The following is a 22,432-nucleotide window of genomic DNA, read 5'->3' on the forward strand; positions in this document are numbered from 1 at the left end:
CTGTGAGATAGTTTGTCTACCAGAGAGCACTGACAAATTAATTTTTACTCTGTAAAATATCCAATTCTTTCTGATTCTAATCTTAAGAGATCCATATATAAGAAAATTGCTATCAGCAAATTTGTCATTGTATTTGTACTCAATAATATAATATGTATTCATAACAGTCAGGTCTGTTGAGGGATAGCCTGTGTACTTGATAACAGTCTGTACCTCTAGCTCTTCATCTCCTGGTTGGAAGGCCCCCGTGGTGTTGAGGCCCATGTCTGCAGGGTTCCTGCGGCCTCCTTCTCCTCTCCGCCGGCCCCCTGAGCCCCTGGAGGACATGGAGCTGGAGGAGCTTGGGTCTCGAGGGCTGTTAACTGTGGGGAACTGTGGTCGGCTATAGGGCAGAATGTCCTCTGAACCTTGGGACAAAGAGGAATTGAGACTTGCATAATCAAAATTACCGCACACGGCATTGAGGGATTCCCTCACATTGTATTTGATGTTGTACCTGCGTGTTGGCGTGCCTTGTTGGCGGTGCTACCCTCATGTTTATTCCCTTTCCCTCCATGAGCAGTCTTTTGTCTCTCCTGAGCGTCTTTGCGTTCAGATGAGCTGGTTCTTGGGTCTGAGCCCTCTCGGGGCCGATAGCTCCCCGTTCCTCCTCTCTTGTCTCGACCCTCACCTGCTTTGGGGGAAATCACTCCTCTTCCCTCCAGGGCTGCCTTGGAGGGGTGAGTAGGCGACTTAAGCACTGCGGGAGGTGGGATGGGCGGAGGTGGGAGATCTGAAGGATAAACACAGGAAGTAAGAACACATTAACCACTGACATCAATAACTAGGGCTTAAGTAATTACACAAGACTGAGGAACAAGAATCTGTGTACTCTTGAAACTTTAGTGTGTATCATCTATCACTCAGTTGTCTCACACCTGCAAGGTGATACACAAACACAGCTGCAGTGTGTGTACATACTCTCAGAGCTGTACCCATGGCTATGCCGAACGGAAACTCCTTCGTACAGACAGTAAACAGAACAGACGACATTAGAGAGGCAGAATCTGGCCAGAGAGTTATGAGATTTGAGCAAGAGGCAAGAAAGGAGGAAGAGGAGAGCGTGACGGTCAGCAGCTGGCTCTCTGACCTGCTCGACTTCCCCTGTCGATGAATCAATGCTGCTTGTCCTTGAGCCATTATTCATACAAGGCCAGTCAGTGGACCGCCTAGCCTCTCACACATCACATAGCCATCTCGACAAAATGCCGAGAGAAAAGCCTTGTCTGCCTTCGATCGATGGCTTTTCATCTTCTAATCAGCTTCCGACCTGAAGGATGGTTTTGTCGGCGGCAAGACCCATAATCCACATAGGATTACAAAGTTAATAAACATAGCAAGTGCCAACTCTTACACCTTACTTGCATCCCGAAGGCTACCTTAGACACTTTTAAGATGGTGGAACACTTGACTTTGTGGAGAATCAAAGCTTTTATTTCCTTTTTTACACGCGAAAGGCTAATGGGGCAGGTGATGTCTTTGCTGCATGTTGTTCGCAAAATCAGGCAGCTTCAATACACTCTTCTGATTATCCTCCTCCTCCATCCACTCCTCCTGAATACAAAAGGGGGCCAGTCAATATCATACAGCAGAGAGGCGTCTGCAGTTTTTTAATATCTCTCTTGCCTCCTGAGTCCTGCCTCAGTCAGAGTCCGATCAATGCCACGGTCTGTGAGATATAGCTCACTACACGGGAGAACCAGAGCGCCTGTTAGATTTATGAGGAAATATCAGCGAGGACAGAGCTCAGGTCTGCAAAGTGTCTCTGGGCTTGCCAAGGAGGGTCTATTGAAGGGCCTGGTGGTTAATTAGGCAGACAAGGCTGAGACAGATGAAAACAGACAGGAAAGGGTTAAGTTCAGAGAGGAGGTAGACAAAGGCATTAGAGTCAAAGGCAATATGAATCATGTGGGGAATATAACTTGGGTGTTTCCACATCCACTGTGCAAACAAGAGTGAAATGAGCGGGTCAAAGAAGGGTAAGGGGTGGGGAGGTGAGGGGGCTGCATCCCTTGCTGGTTCACTTGTTTTTCTGCCTTTTTTTACTGCCGCCTTAACTGGTGGTATTTATGTGTATTTATAGTGATGCAGCCTGGATAGTAGTCTCAGTCAGAAAGGTAAAGAGACATAGGAATGCACATTGCAACATACTGTGTGTGCAGCAAACATGGTGCGTGTTTTCCTTCCTTTCTGTCCTTTTTAAATTTCATGAAATCGCCTTCTCTCACCCATAACCTCAGCACAAGACTTCCAAACCACAGACAGGGTATGTATGGTGGGGGTTGAAGGGGAGACAGAGAGGGGGGAGCAGGGGAGGCAATAACCTCCAAATGAAAAACAATCCATTCAGATCAAATGCAATCAGCAGGAGGGCTGATGGACAGACAGAGCTGCAGAGCTGTCAGTCCGCCCCCTTGCTGCTCAAACAAAGACGGAGGAGAGTGGAACACGGGAGAAGAGGAGAGAGTGGAGAGGGATGGAGAGATCACTCCAAAGGGAGGGGCAGCGGATGGGGAAGAAGCCAGGATATAGGGATGATGGCAGGAGGCGGAGGTTCGGGGTGGGGTGGGGTGGGGAGGATTTTCTGCAGTGATATAGCTGGTCTGGCTCCCAGTGAGCTGGATATTAAATCTCCCTGCCAAGTGCTTCCAACACTCAAGGACACCTGACACTAAGAGGAGAGCCAGCTCTGGGACAGCACATACTGTACACAGCAGAGTGAGCGTGTGCATACACTCACATACAGATACATTTATAAATAAAAATCTTTCCACAAGATCAAAGCGAAGAGGAAACGGCCAGAAAAAGCAGCTTTCCACTAGAAGGCTGTTTGTTGTAAAGAATGATGCTGTAAAAAGTCAATTGCTCTTTTACTTAACAAGGTTAAAGCTTTTCCTTCTGTGTACAGCTGCTCCGGTATTTAGCCCCTGTTTGGTTTATGTTCTGCCCCTGCCGAGTGAAAGGTGGGACTTCGCTATGAGCCAGAGCACCTGGATCAATTTCATTAGTGGCTAGAGTGGAGAGACATCCCAGTGTCAGCATAGCCAAGCTGGGCAGAGGTCCCCTGAGACAACCCCCCTCTCCCCCCTTCCAACCATGGCCCTGGCCTCCAGCCCACCACTCGCCTGATCTGTTCAGCGCCGTCACAGATTAGGAGCGATGCCATGTATGCATGTGCGTAAACACATGAGAGAAAATGATTAAAACTCTGGCTCACGGCACACCCATACTCAGTCATTTACGGACACTACATCACAGTAAACTGCACTTTTCCCTACCATATCTGTAGAGGGAATAGAGGGAGAGCCATTGATACAAACTGGCCATCTGTGTGCTTGTGGGATACAGCTAACCCGCTACTGCTGCTACATGTCTATCTCTCTATCAGTCTGTTGGCTGTATCAAGTCATTAATGCCTTTTACAGATAATTGTGTACATACCTGGCAACTCAGTTTCTAAAATAATTTTGATAGTTGAGAAGTGTAAATATTTATGTAATGATTTTCAGACCAATATTGAGATTTAAATGATTGTTGTTTTCAAATCAAACTCCAGGTTTACTGTACATAGTATAGACACATTTGTACCAAGCATAATCACAAACGTAGTTACCGTATCTAGTTTCTACATTAGATAAAATCCTACATTTGTTTTTTGATTCTGTCCTCCTACCACAGAAACAAGTCACCCTCTAAGTAACCTTAGCTAGTATTCTACAGAAATACTTTCTTAAATTATTTTGACAATTGTATTTTTATAATATTGAAATGTAATCATATGTACCTTCATTATAGGCTTCACGTCGCTGGTTCCCTGGATGACCTGCAGGATGCTGTTTCTGCTTCTTAGGAGGCCTCCTGTGTACAGCTGCCATGCTCATGTTACTGTCTGTAGACACCGGGCTGCCAGGACGGTGGCCTGACGGGTTTATTTGGTATTTTCGTGCTGAGAAAAGAAATAGAGGAACAGATTGCTTTTACCATTCCTCAAATTTCCTGCAGTAATATTTCTTGTGGATGTTGCTGACCATGACACCTACCTGAAGCTCCTCCAACTTCGTGGCCCTGTGTGTTGGGATATTTGGCCACCCTGAGGCCTGAATACTCTGCAGCTGCGGCAACCGCTTGAGCAAAGTCAGCATCAGTGAAGAAGGATCCATCCGATGAGCTGACGGCACTGGACCTCCCTGAAGAGACATTATCCTCTTCAGAAGCCGACCCCCATCCATTGATCATGGAGCCGGTCACTGAGCTCTCCAGGTCGCCCATGCTGGATGCAGGTGTCTGTTCGAGCCCTCGTAGCAGCAACCGTCGCGGGTGCATCTGGGGATGGTGAGGGTGTGTGTGGGGGTGGGTGTGGTGGTAGTGCATCTTGGCCACCTCTGCATCTGTCTCGTCACCCTCCTCCTCCTCTTCCTCCAACATATCCTCCTCCTCTTCCTCCATGCCGTCAGTGTCCAAGGCCAACGGGCTGGTGATGTAGCCATATGTGTGTGAAGGAGAGAGGGGCCTTGGAGGGGGTGGGGGGCTCACAGCATGGCGCCTGCAAGAGGTGAGAAACACCCAACAAATTTTGAATATTTTGGATAGATTATGCATAAAAATACTTAACATCAATGCTGAGGATTTTCTGAAGTACACAAAAGCACATTTAACTCAAGATTTGAGAGTTGTCCAGAAATCAGACCCAGAAAATTAGCAATAAAAACACATAAATGTCAACAATTATTGATTTTCATAGTTTCCTATTTTAAAGTGGCTTCTGTTTGGCAGTTCTATCCTAAATGTATGGAAGTCGTTTATTTGCTGACTAACATGGAAGAGTTTCTCAAAATTGTTCCTGCTCACAGCTGGATTGCTGGTGGATTATCACAATGATAATATCACTTTGACAAAAAGTAAAATGGACTAAATTTAGACTGTATTACTTATTTAAAACAACTTCTAAATCGCTGCAAGTTGATTTTTATGTTGAACTGAAATGAACAGAAACAAATGGCTCCCTGGAAGCTAAGAAATCAATCTAAATGCTAAGATATGCTTTGAAAAATGGCCAACAGTGCTGTATAATATACAGAATTTGGAGTTAATGGGCTAAAACACGGAAACTACTTGGTAGATTTCTCTATGAGGCTTCAGAGAATAGATATATTTCCTTAACATCTTTACACAGGCTGACCACTCTGCTTGTGAGGCTTCTATCCCAGTACACCTTTTCACGTTATTCAGGTGTACCTGCGTTCATGGCTGTCATGTGCGTCCTGGAGCATCGGCTGCATTTCCTCCTGGGGTGAGGGGGTGAGAGTGGCTGTGGACTGGTGACTGTAAGATACAGCAGCAGGGGAAGAGGCTGCCCCTCGGATAGGAGGAGTGGGCCCCCTCTCCATCTCCTCTTCCTCCTCCAGCTCATCAGGCTGCAGGTACATGTGAGAGGGGGGCATGGGGCACTGCATGTCTGGGTCACAGCTGCCAACACAGAGAAACAAGCCTCATTACCTTCATATCACTCACAAAAAACATGAATGTTTTCATATACTGAAGCCAGGAAAACATGCACTAAATATTCATGCCACCCTTCTATCAAGGTTTGACATGAGCCTAGCGCTAATAGATAGAAAACCCTTGGGGCACAAGCTTGCAAAGAATGTGAGAAAGAGGAGAAAAGGCAGGAAGAATGAACTAGTATTTAAATACAGTGTGTGCGTGCCTGTCAGATTGTCTGTGTCTTTGTGTCTGTGCAGACATGTCCCACCTTTCTTCCATTGATAGAGAGTACTCCTCTGTGCTCCGACTTGGGGGTGGGTTTGCAGGGGGAGGGGGCAGAAGGTCAGCCCAATTCATTGTGCTCTGTTTGGGTAGTTTGGGGGTGCGCACTCCCTTCTTCTGACCCTGACTCCCTGCTCAAAAAAATGGGGGGAAAAAAAGCACTTCATCAGTCACAAGACACCTACAGACACAGACTTGTATTCGCTCTGTCTCTGAAAAACACATAAATTATTAATATGGAAGAAATCACAAGGTAATGAGTAAAAAATTGACAGCAGATAAAATGCATTAACAAGGTTGGCTGACAAAGAAAAGATCATTTTACACGTGAGAGTGCAAAGGCTAATGCAACCCTCCACTTTATGCAAGTGCGCACACATACCTCTCAGCTATTAAATGATGGGAAATACTATAAAACACCGTCATTTCCCTACAGCGGTATTACCCAGTAGCAAGAAAAGGTGGTAAGAAAATGGAAGAAAAGGGTCCAATTAATACCAAACTATTACAATTGTGAACCAATGAGCTGTGAGGTGCAGTGAGCATTAAAAGCTTCTCCTTAATGGCTTGAACTTCAAACGCAATATCAGAATGGATACATGGTATTAAGGTGGCAGTGTTGCATGCCGTCTGCAATGTGTTATCATTTGTCCTTGTCCGCAGACAGACATTGAGGCCCTGATGAAATTAGGCTGCTCCATACTGGAATTAAAGTAAAGCCAATTAACGGAGGCAATGCAAACTATGCAAGGACAAACAGAGAAATTAAATAGAAAGCAGTAAATAAAACAAAAAACAGAATTCATAAAAAGAAAAAAAAATCCTTTTATTTAATTTGCTTTAAACATCCCTTGGATGACATTGCACCCAGAAAACAAAAGGCACAAGCAAATGCCTGGCATGGTGCTCAAGCCTTTGTTTGGAGGCATTGTTGTCAGTTTCCTCTTCTCTTTTTATTCAGCAATTTTCCACTTTCTGAAGGCATCTCCCTTTCAATTTCTCTTCAAGATAGGCTGACATGGAAATTAATCAAATTACCATTTTAAAGCATGCATTATTAGCATCTCAAAGTGATTTATTGCTTTTGAGCAAAACTGGAATTTTCAAATGGAGCTGGGGGGAGGGGGGGGGGGGGGGTTCACAACAATAATAAGCTGGGAAAATTCTTTGGCAGTTAAATAAAAAAGGGCACACAAAAAAAAGAAAGAGAAAGAGAAAAGAGTCTTTGAATATGTTGCTTTTGTAACCTCTGACTGCCCTTCCTGGAACTACTCTTGTCCTTTATGCCCCAGCCCCCCAGCCCTCTTACCGGAGGTACTGCTGCTGCCTCGGTCAGAGCTGTTGTAGGAGCCTCCAGTGTGGCTGTCATGGGTCTGGTTGTAGGGGATGGTGGCTGGCATAGGGCTGTCACCTCCTCTGTAGCGGTCTGGTGGTGGGGACAATGGAGTGTATGGTTAGTGCGGCCCCAGGCAGACATCTTGCCAACTCAACAACTTTCAAATGAGCAAGGAAATGAAGGACAGCAATTTTGTCAGTAGTACAAAACCACTTCACAATGGAAATGTTGTATGCCATGGAATGACATTACACTGAGCACAGTGTTACACATGTCAAGGGGCATGCAGTTCATGCTTTTTAATTTTCAGGTGAGTATGTGAACACATGCAACATCTGCACAAAAAACTCAAAACTATCACACCACATGTGGTTCCTTTCTGCAGGTACAACAAGGTGATGATAGCTTCGTTCAAAGCGTCTAAAGATCCAAGAGTTATCTTTGTCTTTCTCTTTAGAAATTTGACACCAAAGATAAACCCTCACACCTGCCTTCATCACACAAAGACAACCCAGATACCGTACGACGACAGCAATTCAGGCCTGGCCCACATTTAGCAGCAAAGATTATACATGATTGCATGGAGGGTGATGAGGGGTTACATGAATGCCATACAGACGGGCAGAAAGAAAGAGCGATGACGCCTGTGTTGACTGAAAAGGAGCGAGACAGAACCAAAGAAAATATGAGCATGAAACTCTTCTACAGGCGTCCACAGTGAGGCTGAAAGAGCCGGGAGAGGAGAGAACAGAGGGAAAAATCAAGTGGAGGAAGATCATGGCTCGGAGATGACCTCTTTAACCATGGCTGCTGGGTATTCCACACACTCACCCTTGTTCAGCTTGTTTTGCTCCATGATGTTGTACTGCAGCTGGGAGCCCATTTCCTGTTTCTGCTGCTGGACTGAGGTGGGCTTCCAGCAGTGTTTTTCATTCACCTCCCCTCCAACCCCGAGTCCTCCTCCACTCCCTCCGGTTCCTCTGTCTGAGTTCATGTTGTTGCCCATGATGGAGGACTGGATGAGCTGAGTGGTGGCGTACGGTGTCGGCTGGCCCCCTGGACCCACAAAGCGGCCTTCTTTCAGGTTTGGGCTGTTGAAGGTCTTCATCTCATTGATCTTGTTGGACAAGTCTACATCGCCATAGACGCCTGACTCTGGCACAATGAGGTTGGTCTGCTTGTTTTCCATCTGGTTGTTATAATTGGCGATGCAGTCGGCTGGAGAACATGAGGAGGGTATTTAGTCAGTCTTGTCTACTGCTGATCAGCTTAGCAGCAGTATGCCAGTTCGGTAAAAGCTTTGAAACAATAGGGCATCATCTGATCTACTGCAGAGCTGAAAGCATTTATTTGAGGAAAGTGAAAGACATTTACATATTAATTTCAAGCTTTTGAAAGATCACTGTGCCCACCAGAGAGACATTTCTATTTCCGTTTTAAGTCTCAGTTTTGTTTGCCAAATGATGATCTACTTTAGGTGAGTGACACAGGTGGTATTACACCTTTCCCGCTCAGCCTCTTCTCAGTCTCACTCAATGTGGGTGTCATCTCTGTTCTTTTCCATCTGACGGTGGGAGCGTCTTTGCTCATTGAGAGGGACAGAGAGACATGTCTGTATCAAAGACCCGGAATGAGGCACGCAGTAAAAGCACAGCTCTACTGACAGATCCAATTTTCCCTGGCTCATAAAATATTCAAATCCTCCAGCAGATCTGAGAGCCAGCCTTGCGGTAAATACCAAGGACGGCCATAGGTGCATGCTGCTCGTGCCATGCGCCTCACATTTCAGCAGCACGGAACAGCTCGACACTTCAAAGGTTGATGTGTGAAAGCGCCCCTATGGCTGAGATAAAGGGACATTAACTCCTATTTCTTTGCTCTGTCACCTAGTCAGTGATCCTCTTAATGTTCACAGAGTTTAGATTTGGCACACACACAAAGCATGCGTCTGGCAAGCTCCTTAGTGTCATACAGCGGGGTGTCATGCGAAGAGTGAGGGCTGCCTTTAGCCTGTTATTCCCTGTTTAACATCTCACACCACTGTTAAGGTAGAGTTCACCACTTAAACCTCAGAAGGGTGATTAGCACAAAGAAAAAAAACTGAACTTGATGACTATAAAGTCTCCAAAATGAATTATTAATCCTCACTGGGAAAGGTTTGAAGTAAGTAGAAACTTGCATGGCTGGATGGATATTAGGCCAAACAGCTGGATAGAAATTATGGGCTGCCCTTAAAGGCATAGTCCCAAAGTGCATAATTTAGAACATAAAGCATTTCATTGCAGTCCAAGTTTCCGAGGATACGGTTGTTTAAGACTTGGGTCACAGTTCAAGATTAATAACATTAAGTCCTGTGTCATCCAAGCTGAAGTTTTTGGCTGCAAGTTTTACTCTGTTCTCTTTTCAGATAGGTCAGTGTGTGTGCGTCAGTGTGTGCACAATAATGTGTATTGTATAGTATTAGTGTATGAGTTCAAGGCCAAATTTGCCTTTTGTTGACAACTGTACTATTCAATTCAATTCAATTCTTTCAATGTACTAGTGCTGAATAAATGAAAAGGCCACCTGGTGGTGTTCCATAAGTCTCTTTACCTTTTTTTCCTCTCTACCTTTACTGTATCTCATTCTCGCTCTCTCCCTCCGCTCATACATCTCAGTGTATGTTTTAGCATATACTTATTCTCCATCACTCCTTTCTCCCCCCTTCCATCTGGTCTTCCAGGTGCACCTTTCTCCCTCTATCACTCTCTCTTCCTTTGCTTCTGGCCATCGTCTGCAGTCCAGCCTTGACCTCTTCGCCCGCTGCACATTTCTTAAATAACTGAGCACTTAGGGGAAATTACATTACCGGCTATAACAACAGTATGGAAATCAGCAGAGCAATTCGATTAGCAACAGAGTAGAGCCATAAGCCCCTCTCAGTGTGCTCCTTTTATTTCCTTCCTAAAACAGCTCTACTTTAACCCCAGATAAATCAAACACACAAGCACACAGCCACTCTTAATCCTAATATTTCTTCATGTTATTCCTGTGGAGACCTACAGAAAGGAGAGATACACAGAACAACTCTCCAGGGAGCTAACCTAGATATCAGATTTTACTTCCTTTTGCACTGCAGATTCCCCCAGCACCTGCATTTCTTATCTCTACAGCTATTTTGTCATGGACTGCATCATTGCCCTTATTTTGGTTGCTGCCTACGCATGGAAGTGTTGACATTACGTACCTGGGCGGCTGTATGTTGCCAAGTTGCTGTCGCTGTTGCCATTGCCTGCAGTGCAGCAGTTGATGCTGCAGTCGTTGTGGTTGGAGCAGGAGTTAGGCCATGTGTCAGCCAGCCAGGGCTGAGTGGCAGATTCTCCAATGTTTAGCAAACCAGGCCTGTAAAAAGAAAAAAATGGGACCAAATGGTTAACAATAGTAAGAGACTAAGCCAACACCACAATGACATTTATGTGAATGAACTGAAACACCCACAGTAACATAACATTTGAAAGAGAAGATTATGTGGAGTTTATTTATCCAGCAGCTGAGAATAGGAAAAATAGAAATCCGGCTTTAGTACTTTTTGCCTTTTGGCCACACACACACACGCACACACACACACATACGCACACACACAGCCCCAGGAAGCACATTAGAAAAAAGCCCAGCTAAATAAATTGTGTGTGCTTGACTTGCCCACAGCCGATGACACTTTCCCTGAGCCCTCGTGAGCATTAGCGATCCGCCTGGATTAGACAGCCAGATAAAATTCACTCCCAATGTTGCGAAATGTGCATCCTGAACAGCCAGTGAACCACAAACGCTCCCCAACTAGATTCCACGGTGTCACACAACATCTCTATCATTTATAAAGTTTTTTTTAGCTGCACAGAAGGAAAGAAGTGAAACTTGAGCACCAGAAGAGAAACCCATGCGGACCAGTCATTGTCTGGCCATTCATCTCCATTGTTTCCGTGTCTTGCTCCTGTTTCTTCGGCTTTAATCCCAATACAATACAAGATCACTTGTTCAACAGGATTCTACTGTACAACTTGACCTCAGGCCAACCACTGAGTGTTAAAAGAGCTGAGAATAAATAGCCTATTGCTCATGAAATGAATCAATCTAGTAAACAAAAAGAATGCAGGCTACCAGGGCCATACATTGTTTCAGTATTCAAATCTCCACAGAGCGACTCCCAGTTTGCATATCCCAACACTGAATTAGCATTGAATTACGTTTCCTCATTCCCTCTCAAATGACTCATTTCTTGGACTCATTTCGGATAATGAACACATTTGTCTTGTACAGCCAAATACAATCTCACAATAGCTCCTCAATCACCCCAGCAGTTGTATGTTGATATTGAATGGCCATTGTCTTTGTGCAGAGCTGACATAGCCATGCTGCACATGGGATTCAATCATAGAACTGGATAATATAATGAATATGGATTTACTGCTGATGGCTCCAAGCTAACTATTCATTAACACATGAACAGCGCACACAAATGTACACTTACAGTCAGTATGTGTATATTCTGTGCTCTCAGTAAAGAGAGGGCAACAAATTAATACATATTTACTCTTTTTTTTGTCTGCATACTCAATTTTCACTATTTCCCAGATGTATGAAAACATACCAAATGCCATCCAGTGGATATACAAATGAGTGTTGAGCAAGTTGATGCAGTGTTTGTCATGCCTAATTCTGTACAGCCTCTCTGTTTGCGCACAATGCACCATTCCACAACATGAAGAGGTGGGCTGTTCCTGCTGTGTGTGTGCGTGTGTCTCCATTAATGTTTTAGGGTGACGCTATGGCACAGCCTTGTGGTTGAATGTGGCTCTCCACCATATAGGATGAGGATGGGCTCCTGGCAGACTACATGGGGCTTTGTTCCTGTTATCATAACATACTTAGTGCACCTCCTTACCCCTCCTCAGCTCTCTGCTGCTTAAGAAAGTCACAGCACTCCCCCTAGTGTTTGTCGTGGAGAAGTACACTTGCCCAACCCTACTCATCTATTCAGCAGGGTTTAACATCCTATTGTATTTGTTATTACATTCTAATCATCATTTTAATTTATTATTATTATTATCATTTAAATGATCATACACACGTTTTAAAAACAATAAATTAACTCTTACCTTCCAGCGCTGCTTACACCTTCCCCACCTCTCTGATATGCCACTGAAAAGAGAGAAAATAATGAGTTACCAACATGATTTCACCACGATTACTACTGTAATCACATCATCTTTGCCATTGTCATACAAGGTCAACACAAAATGATTCATTTGATTTTGAATTGTCAATGTTGTGCGCGATGATGGGAATGCTACTTTTTACAAGTGTTTGTGTGCATATTATTGTATCTGTTCAGGTGAGCATGTGAATGAATGTGTGTGGCATAATTTTCAGCTGAGTCACACACACACACACACACACACACACACACACACACACACACACACACACACACACAGGAGGAGGATATGTAAGAGGCTTATGAAGAACAGAGATGCAGAGCTCTTTGGTTTTCTGGCTCGGGTTCAGTGTGTTTGAAGCTCCGCACGCTGCAAGTTGGACTCTTTCAAGGAGCTCTAAGCTGCCGGTGTGTGAAGGAGAGATAAACTTCCAACTTTAATTACAATCTCTACCCTGAGAGGAGAGAAGGTGGAAGAGAGGTAGGTACGGCCTTAGCTTTGTCGATTCCCTGTCTCATTTTCAAAACAGGAAGTGTGGTTTTGGCCGTTGCATGCAGCCAGAGGGGCTCTTAGATTAGCTCTCTCTAATGCAAACCAAAGTATCACAATCTGCTTCTAGATTAAAATCAGTATAATGCACTGTAACGTCCTGGTTTTACACTGGTTACCAGGGCAGGGATTTTCTTCTTAAAGAGACAGAAACCTAACCACACAACATCTGAAAGATTTCCGGCAGATCATGAAACAAGCTTGCAATTGCAAAATGATTCTACCTGATTGGAAGCCTCAAGGCAGACAGAAACAACACTGCTACTGTTATGATACGACCTCTGCACAGACAGGATCAGCCAGTGTAACCACAAACACAAACTGTACAGTATTGTCTCTCTCATTCCCCTTCTCCTGCAATCACTTTTACTTCCTCTCACCCACTCTCTGTTTCACATTCACCATTGCACTAAGCACTGTCAACACCCCTGACACACCTCTAGGGAACAAAGAACTTCAGATGGATGAAAGTCCACAAGTGAACGAACAAAGAGCAGAGGACAGTAAATACAAACTCACAGAGAGAAAAAGATAGAGAGGCACAGAGAGAGCTTTTCTTTTATCTATTTTATGCTGTGTCACTTCAATTCACAGATAACCTCCTTAGCTCCGCTGCCACTTGCCTATCTAATTGGTGTGTTGGAGTGCTGGTGGTGTGTCATTCTCTTAAATCCCATCTGAGTTTGCCAGCGGCCCTTTGATCAAGTTACCACTAGTTTTAACAGCTTCTTAGTAGTGTGGCCTGCTTCTCTTTAAGCATTACATTCTGACACGACCCAAACATTTGGTGGAACATTTATTTCTTGGCAGAACTTGTGCCAACGGTTGGCTCCTTCTATTGGTACACATTGGTTTCCCTCATCGACTTCTCTACAGTCAGTTGCTCTCATCTATTAGTGCTGTTAAACTATTAAAGGAAGTGTTTCACAAATATAGTGACAAGGCTGATGCTCATGTACTGTACAGTGAATGAATAAAAACAGACAGTTCAGTATTTAAAGTAAAAAGAATGTGCTTACCTGTTGGTGTGAAAGTAAAGGATGGCACTGTTGGGACAGAGAAAAAGAAAAATAACATTATTATTGTTTACTTATTGTCCATTAGCACTGTCTGGAATGAGTTCCTATGGCATACTTTATATGCGTTAGCACCACATAGTTTATTTTAAAGTGCACAAATCCACAAAAAGTATTTTAGCCTGTATTCACACGCTACTCGCTGCCCCCTAGTCTTTGATCCCTGCAGACATCCCTGGACCCCAACTGGGGGAAAGTGAGTGTTGAGCCAGCTGCTGGTTCAAATCCTGGCCCAGACTGTCAGATGCCTGCTGGGCGGGGGTCACACACTGGGGAGATATCTGTAGCTATCTCTAACACTCACATCATCACCCACACAGCTCAATCACTCACACTTTGGCATGGAAGGGGCCCTTGTGCAAAACATCAACCGACTGTAGTTAGATTTAGATTCTGTAATGGCTGGTGCGGTCTGTGTGTGTCTTCTGTAAAATGTTCTTTGTTTGTTGTTGCCCTTTTTGAAGAAGTGAAGAATGCTACAGTATGCTTTGCAGTTGATGCAACATTGCACCATGCTGGTTGACATCCAGTGTACTGCCTTAAATATGTACATTTTAGAAATGTTGCCGGCTGCCTTCAACCTACAGAGTAAGCATCTGAAAGGGGCATCTGAGAAGAAAGACACTGTTGTTGTAATATTTTCATTTCCTCAAACAATTAATCCATTCAGTACCTGTGCCAACTCTAAATGCCACAGTCATCATGTTTGAATCTCTCCTCTTGATGCTTAAACAAGTCTAAAGGTATGAGCGGTTGGATGCCTTTTATCTGTTTGATGAATGTCTTTGAAGAGGAGACAGGCTAACACTTGGTAGGCAAAACATTCAAAACAAAGCTGACAAATGTAAATATGATTGAAATACATAAATAGACACAAGTCTATCACACATATTCAATCCCAGGATAGAGGAAGCTGTAAATGAGCTATGACTCTGTTGAGTTATTATTTGGTTGCTGCACTCTCAGGCTATATTTTGGCTGATTTGTTTGGATGTTTTTTTAGAGGAATTCTGCAGCATGGCATAATAAAATGTGTATTGCACAATGTTGTAATTTGTGTAAGTCTTGATCAACACAAGCACATCATTGGCAGGGAACTAATTTAGAAGGCAGAAAAAATGTAAATATGTTATACATTAGAGGCAACACTAGCAAACACTGTAGCACACAGATGCATACATGCACAACTTCCAATTCAACCTATTTCACTCAGGGTGCAGATTGTTGCTTCATGTGGTTGCAATTATACTCTTTTCAAAACATTCTTAGTTACCAGTTCCAACAAAGGCCGTGGCCTCTTGTGGTCTGGGTGCACGAGGAGGAGAGGGAGGGGGAGCACGTCTGCCTACTGTGCCCCTGAAGAGCTTTGTGAGTTTATGTGAGTAAACATCAACATATAGTATCACAGAAAGTCAAGAGGGTAACCTCAGCCTACACAGTCTTGTCTACCGCCTGGCCACAGATCATTACTGCACTAATAAAGTCTTCAAAGTTACTGTTCTATATCAACGTATTCCCTCAAAATGACCTCGGTTTGTTAGTTACTTTGTTTAAAACAATACCTGTATTGTGTTGTGTATGAGGCTGTGTGCTCACATGAAGATGTCTCAGATTGCACATCATTTCTTCCCAGAGCAACACTAACTCTGTCCAACAGCATATTAGCAACCGTGTGTCATTAGACCTAAATAAATACAATTAAATCAAGATATCAGTTGAAATGCCATATTGGTCTTCAAGTTAATATAAACCATAAAGAGTAAGCAACAGTTCTGACCATTATAGACCACACAGGTATGTGTAAAAGCTGTAAAACACCACAAAGCTTAAGGAAAAGCTGATGCTTCTCTCACTTTCACATGACTCACAATTCCCACTATTAGCATGACTGCAGTGGATTCAGATCATGGATAGCTTGTGCTGTCTGTGACAACCACAGATTAGCGGCAGCAACAGCTAAGTCAGTCTATTGTCTGTGTGTGTCTCAAGGTTGAAGGGTGGATCTCCTCTAACCTTGGAAGTAAGCAGTAAACCTGAGCCCAGGCGCAGGTAGCACTCACAGGCAGCAGCTGCACAGCCCAAGGCCACACATTAAGCCAGTCCACACATAAATGAGACTTAGAAAGAAAGGCTAATAGCTCTCTTTATACTCTTAACTATTGTGGGCAGAGGTTGGACATGTCATGAACCCTGTCACTTTGACTCAAGTCAGGTACAAACCGATTGGGTTACGCTGTGGCTACTCAAAGAGGGTTGAAATGCAGCCCAAACACACATGGGCAGGGATTCTTGGATTTTTCAAAACATATGGTAAATAGACACTATTAACAGGATTGCTCAATGCTCCACTTCCCCAATATCTAAAGGCCCCTCTCAAAAAGGACAGCAAGAGTACTTCAAGCATGTGAAAATGTCAGTATGTCCTTGATAAAGTGGGATTATGGCAAGACATTCTCTCTTTCCCAGCACAGTCAGACGGGACTTGCTAAAAGGGGAGTTGTCGGACCTCAAAATGTACTTTACTGAAAACACTCTTCACACACCCTTGCAGAATCAGCGTGACAGAAGTATGAAAGAGAAATAAAAGACGTCTTCATGCAGCACTCTCAGCGGGAGCTCACATCACTTCTTAAAGTACTCTACTGGAGAGTACTTTCAGTTAGACTTCACCTAGAGCGCTCTACAAAGACATCTTTCTGTGAGTGACAGGCAGGATGTGAGGTTGGTTGGCAGAATTTGGGATGAAGAAGATGGAGGGGACTGGCTTGAAACTGAAATAAACAGTACCACACATACTGCATTGCATTGCATTCTCACCAAATTTTGTGAGTAAGAAAACCTCAAACTTCAAGCCAACACTGCAAATCAGAAATTCAAGTGGATATTCTTGGTAGTGTTAAAGGTGTACTGTTGCGCTCATGTACTGACCCTTTCGTATGCCTGCATAGCTGGTGGAGAGGCCATTCCTCTTCTTTCGGTGTCTGTACAACCAGATACTGAAGACCATGAGGATGATCCAGCAAGCGGCTCCTATGCCTGCTATAAAGGCCGGCTGCTTGACCACATCTGAGATCTGTTGGGACAGCGGGTTCTCCTGGTTCACGGTTTCTGTCATGCGCCCAGATGCGTCTGAGGATGGGGAATGGGGAAGTGATTGGAGATGGAGATGTGATAGCAGGATTAGAAAGGATAAAGGTACATTTGGGTGGTGCAAATTTGGATGGCACACGTGTAATGAAGTCAGTTAGAAATGTGAAAACGGGAGAGAAGATGAAAAGAAATATTATTTAAAACATAAAACCAAGTGGAAAAGCCTGAAATAGGAAAAAATATATTGAAAAGAACAGTCAGCACAGTACATAAATATAAACATATCTCCTCTTTTCTTCATCTCAGTGGGTGTGCATGAGGCCGAGTTGTGGAAATGGAGTCGTTTCTCTCTATTATTCAAAAGGCTTTCATCGCAAATCCCAGTCAACAATGGCAGGTGAGCAGACGAAAGGAACCAAAGACATTCAAACGGAGCCTGTGCACCACACAGGCCCGATGGAGCCGGATAGGAAAACACAGAGAGGCATCATTTACACCAAGCAGAGGTGGTTTCATAATCATATAAATAAATCCAATGATATCATCCTCAAATACAGACACCACGGTAATTAGCAAACTGAGGCACATCTGTGAAAAGCCGAGGTGTGAATGCCTTGAAGCTGTTTCTACTGTGAAATGCACTGTAAAGGCACCGTCTGTGCGGCTGCTCACAACAACCAGCTCTCAGTCTGTTTTTCTCATCTTTCTACTCTCTCTGTGCTTCTCCCTCATGCGTGATACATGAAAGACTTCTCCGGGTTGCCCCACCCCCCTGCCATTCTGAAATTTCTTCATGTTCGTGTTACTTTGTCTTCTCTTTTTCTCGAGTCTTTCAAGTTGTAGCCACTCTCTCATTCTCTACCAACTTTCGAAGCCAGAGGCAAAAAACACTTCCCCAATGAAACCTGCTCCCTGCCTTTACCCCTCCATATCCTTCTGTCTGTCTTTGTCTCAGTCACTGAGTCCATGTCTCCATTCGACTGCCTCTCCTCTCACTTCTCTGTCCTCTCAATTTGTGGCTCTGTCTGGCCGAGCGAACGGAGCATGCCAATGTGACTAAGCAGCCCACAAGGGACTGTACAGGTATCTAGGCTGGGATGACGCATACAAGCTCAGAGTGTGACAAATGCATTTGGGTGAAGCGCTGGTCCCCAAGGCACATTGTTCCACTCCAGTGTTGGAACATGGCAACAATCACCACAGGAACTCTTCAAGGGAGAGAAATTGTATCAGTCACAGCTGATGCTTCTTCATGCCCATCCCAGCCCACTCAATCACACATTTAAAACCAGATGGAGTTCTTTCACTCTCTCTCTGCCTCATCCTGCTATTCATGTGCTTTCCACCCCTCTCCTGAGTAGGCCAGCTCAGAGCTTTGGGGAATAAAAACTGACAAAACATCTCAAAATATCTGTCCGTCTAGACTTAAAGAAAAAACAAAAAAAACCATATAAATTACAGCAACTAGCCCCAATGCAGTCAGCAGTGTTTCTTAGCATTAATAACATGTCATGTCTGAGCCCAGAGTGCAGGATTCATTATTGCCTTTGTTGTTTGAAGCGGAGCAGAGGCAGAAAACATTGCATCCTTGACTGGAGAGCGGAGCAGGGTGGGGCAGCCGGCTCAACAGCTCTGCCACACAGGAATTGAATGTGCCTGTGTTGATCACAGTGCCAGCTACTGTAGCTAAGAGACATTTCAGAGTGCACAGAAAAATGTAAAAGTTCCCTGTCATTCAAACTCATCATACTCTTCTGTGGCAAGTGTGATGATGTTTGTATAACAATAATCACTTCAATTACAGTTTTTATGCATCACTGTTGATAATGAAAGGGAAAACAGGCAGAGACTTGAACATGTCCATTACTCCAAAGAAAGGAATTACATAATTGTCTGTTTACTTGGCAGAAAGTCATATTACTGAAAAGATCTTGATTTGAGATGACTGGATTAATGCCATACTTATTTGTCAGATGATTGGGTTTCATTCTGTGCGCAAGGATTGCCAGAGGACAAACACATGGAAACACAGCAAATGTATCCACTAGAGGAAAAACAAAATAATTATATGACCTCCTGTGAGAGAGAACTAAAGGTTGTTTCTACCCACCAAGCTGGAAGAAGGCGATGTCGCTCTTGACCCCGGGACCCGCCCCGGTGCTGGCTGCTACCTCCACGCTGTAGCGGATCCCTGGGGCCAGACTGGGAATCAGCACGGATAAGGTTGAGCCGTCAACTGTACGGTTAATGTGGTACCTACTCTCGTTCCCCAAGCACCAAATCTGCCATAACAGAGACAAAGAGAAAGTGGAGATTGAGGCAATGTTATGAGGGTTTCGTGACAACACTCAGTTAGGTAGCTGCCACCAATCTGTGTCCTTATAATTGGTTGGTGCTGCTATTGCGACATTTTAGCACACCGTGGGTATTGTGTTACATCTCTGAGGTAGGAAAACATTTTACAGCATGGCTTTATGTTTTACAGGCTGTGCTCAACACAGGGTCAGTATTAGCTGAGGTAGCCATAACATGTCTCAGCGTAGCCTTAAGCCCATGAAAAACAAATGGGGATCAGTAATAACCCAATTTCAGCAGAAGCTAAGTGTTGTCATTCTCAGGAAGGAGCGCAGTCTTGCAGGCTGACTCATACCAGGGTCACAAAGAGAAGTACACATTCACCTCAGCACGAGCCCTGGAGACCTCCACATCCTGAGCCCCTGACATTCTGCTTTCTTTACCCGCCCCCCCCCCACGTCCTCCCACCAGGTAACCAGGTTAACTCTCACACACACACACACACGCACACACTTCCTTGGGTGTGTACTATACATGTGTGCATGTGCGTGTGTTTGCGCTTCTGTGATGGAACTACAAAGCCCTGAAATTTTCTGTGTATTTAAAAAAATTGCGGCGAGTGGAAGTGCCGCTAGGGACCGTGCTCGGTAATGAGCAGGGAACGCTCTCGAGCTGGATTTAAAAACCATGAAATTACTATAAAGCCTATCACCAGAAAACATTTACCTGGAAAATTAACAGTGGCTTAACTTTTTACTGGCTCTGCCTCATCTCCCCTTCTGCCACTAACCTATATTCCCTGTGACACTAAAAGGCTTTCCAATTAAAATACAGGACTTCCACAGCATAATGTATGAGTGGACAGCGCTGTCCAAAGTGAGGCCATTACAAAAGGAGCATACATTATCAAGTAAGGAGGAGGAAAAGGGGACTCAGAGAGAGGTGCTGTAGGTTGAGGATGCATTAGCACAGCCAAGGGCCAAAGATATGCCTGGAATTATAATAGAAATCTGTCTCTTCATTTTTATGTCCTTGGTCACTATAGCTTGTTGTCCTCTGCTCTACTACATACATTACCTTCCTCTGCATGGATGTCGTGGATAGAATACCTACAGTGTTGTCAAGTTTTATGTAGTTTGTACCCTTTAAAGGTTGAATTCTTTTCCTTTGTATCAATACAGACAAATAGTTAAAATACACCATCTGTCATGGAAGGCCAAACATTTTATCTCCCCTCAACACACAATGATCTGTAATCACCAGTTAAGGCCTATATACTATTACAGGAAAAAAAAGAAACCTATCAATAATCGACACAGAAATTGCTCCTCACTATTACTATTCACATTCACACTCCGCAAGATGTGTGAGTCTACCATCTCCACCAGATGGCACTGTTTCACAAGTTTCCACCAGCTCCCCTGCTTTTGACTCCTTTCCTCTCCTGTCTCTGAGTCTGTCATCACGCAGAGGAAGAGCACTGAGGAGTGTACAAAGGTGTGCCTCAGCCAGGAATTCATTACCTTTCCATGTCTGTGCATAGTCTCTTTCTCTGTTATCTGCTCTGTCTGCATCCCTATTTGTGTCACCTTTGTGTGTCTCTACAATACTAGTCCCACTTGCCAAGACCTGAGGTTGCTGCTGGCTGTTATTTTTTTGTTACCTTGTACTCCTGGACCACCCCATTCTGCTCGTCTTCTGGAGGGGGTTGCCAGGAGACCACGATGGCAGTCCCATTGTCCCCACTCTCCGCCACTGTAACCTCACGAGGAGGGGCACTGGGGGCTGATGGGGGTAGACAAAAGATAAAAAACACACCTTCACACATGAGAGCGATTTTTTTTTTTTTCAGAACTGCATGCAGTCTCTCTCTGTCTCCCCTCATCCCATTTAGCTGTCAGAATTTGTCCTTTATCTCTGTGTGAGACTGAAGCTGAGCTGAGAACAAAGCACTAATAATCAAAATTCTGATGCTTTTATCTGAAAACTGCGTTTGATTAATACAAGTATGTTTGTGGGCAAATAACTGTTTACTTAAAACAGACAGGGAGTCATGATGGTGGGGTGTATGGTGGTGTGTGAATGCCAACCTGTGGTCCAACGGTAATTAAACTAGAATAATTATGAATGCAACATAAAAGACGTAATCACATTGTGAGTGGATGTTGTAAAAACAGGCATTTCTCTGCTTACGGGAGAACAAACATTATGTTTAGAGCTCCGAAAACAATTATCAACAAAATTGGGAACAAAGGAGAATCCAGCAGAAAAAGATCAAAACACTCCCACACATGCAATACACACACACACACTCTCTAGTAAACACTCTGCACTCAGATTTCTCTGAACTGTTTGCTACAAATGAAAATTTGCAGTTGGGTTTCAACCAAACCTCATGAGACTGCCACAACCACACCCTATGAGAAATTAGTATAACACTTGCACTGGAGTGTTGTATATGGGTTTCCATAGGGCCTTTTAAAGAGCTGAACATCCACCCTAGCATGCTTGAATACACCACATTTGAACATAACATAATCCTACCTTCCCTGCCTGCTGTGAACAGCTGTTGTGTGCTCTCGCACATGCAAGCTGTGCATATAAAATTGTGTAAACATGAAAACATGCATGCACACATGCAAGCACTAAAGCACACTCGCACACAGTCACAGACATTCACACACATTCACATCCCCCCCACCTTCCTCCAGCGTCTTGCCAATTTTGACATCACTGTCTGTTCCCTGGAATTCATTGAAGAAGGGGTGGACTTTGAATTCATATGTGACTCCCTTCCGAAGCTGCGGCACAACAGCGCTGTCTTCTCCAGGGGTGCGCACCTCGAACACAGCCCATTCGCTCCTCTGCAGCGCCTCCGGTGAAGGCCTGTACATCACCTTGTAGCCCTGGATGTACTGTGACTGCTGCTCCACCTAGTGAATGGCACGGGAACGCAAGACAAAGAAGTTGTCAGCTTGACTTGATTAGCTGCTTCACAGTTCACAGTGGAAAATGATACAGGAATGTAATAGATTGTAGCATCACTGGACAGCGACGGATTCGTGCAACTGATACACCAGGCGCTG

General features: G+C 44.2%; 1 protein-coding gene across 1 annotated transcript in view; it reads right to left on the bottom strand.

The window, feature by feature from the left end:
• robo1 (roundabout, axon guidance receptor, homolog 1 (Drosophila)) overlaps window positions 1-22,432 on the bottom strand; it is a 193,401-nt gene that overhangs the window by 1,451 nt on the left and 169,518 nt on the right. The window contains exons 15-29 of the mRNA XM_070905509.1: window positions 22,048-22,279; window positions 21,010-21,131; window positions 19,162-19,333; window positions 16,890-17,090; window positions 13,905-13,931; window positions 12,277-12,319; window positions 10,368-10,522; window positions 7,973-8,359; window positions 7,115-7,231; window positions 5,792-5,936; window positions 5,275-5,505; window positions 4,080-4,582; window positions 3,824-3,985; window positions 497-772; window positions 214-407 (exon numbers count right to left, since the gene is read on the bottom strand). Of these exons, the coding sequence (XP_070761610.1) occupies window positions 214-407; window positions 497-772; window positions 3,824-3,985; window positions 4,080-4,582; window positions 5,275-5,505; window positions 5,792-5,936; window positions 7,115-7,231; window positions 7,973-8,359; window positions 10,368-10,522; window positions 12,277-12,319; window positions 13,905-13,931; window positions 16,890-17,090; window positions 19,162-19,333; window positions 21,010-21,131; window positions 22,048-22,279 (2,967 nt within the window). The remainder of the gene's footprint in view (window positions 1-213; window positions 408-496; window positions 773-3,823; window positions 3,986-4,079; window positions 4,583-5,274; window positions 5,506-5,791; window positions 5,937-7,114; window positions 7,232-7,972; window positions 8,360-10,367; window positions 10,523-12,276; window positions 12,320-13,904; window positions 13,932-16,889; window positions 17,091-19,161; window positions 19,334-21,009; window positions 21,132-22,047; window positions 22,280-22,432) is intronic.

Source organism: Enoplosus armatus, chromosome 5 (genome assembly GCF_043641665.1).
Source record: "Enoplosus armatus isolate fEnoArm2 chromosome 5, fEnoArm2.hap1, whole genome shotgun sequence".
Lineage (NCBI taxonomy): Eukaryota > Metazoa > Chordata > Actinopteri > Centrarchiformes > Enoplosidae > Enoplosus > Enoplosus armatus.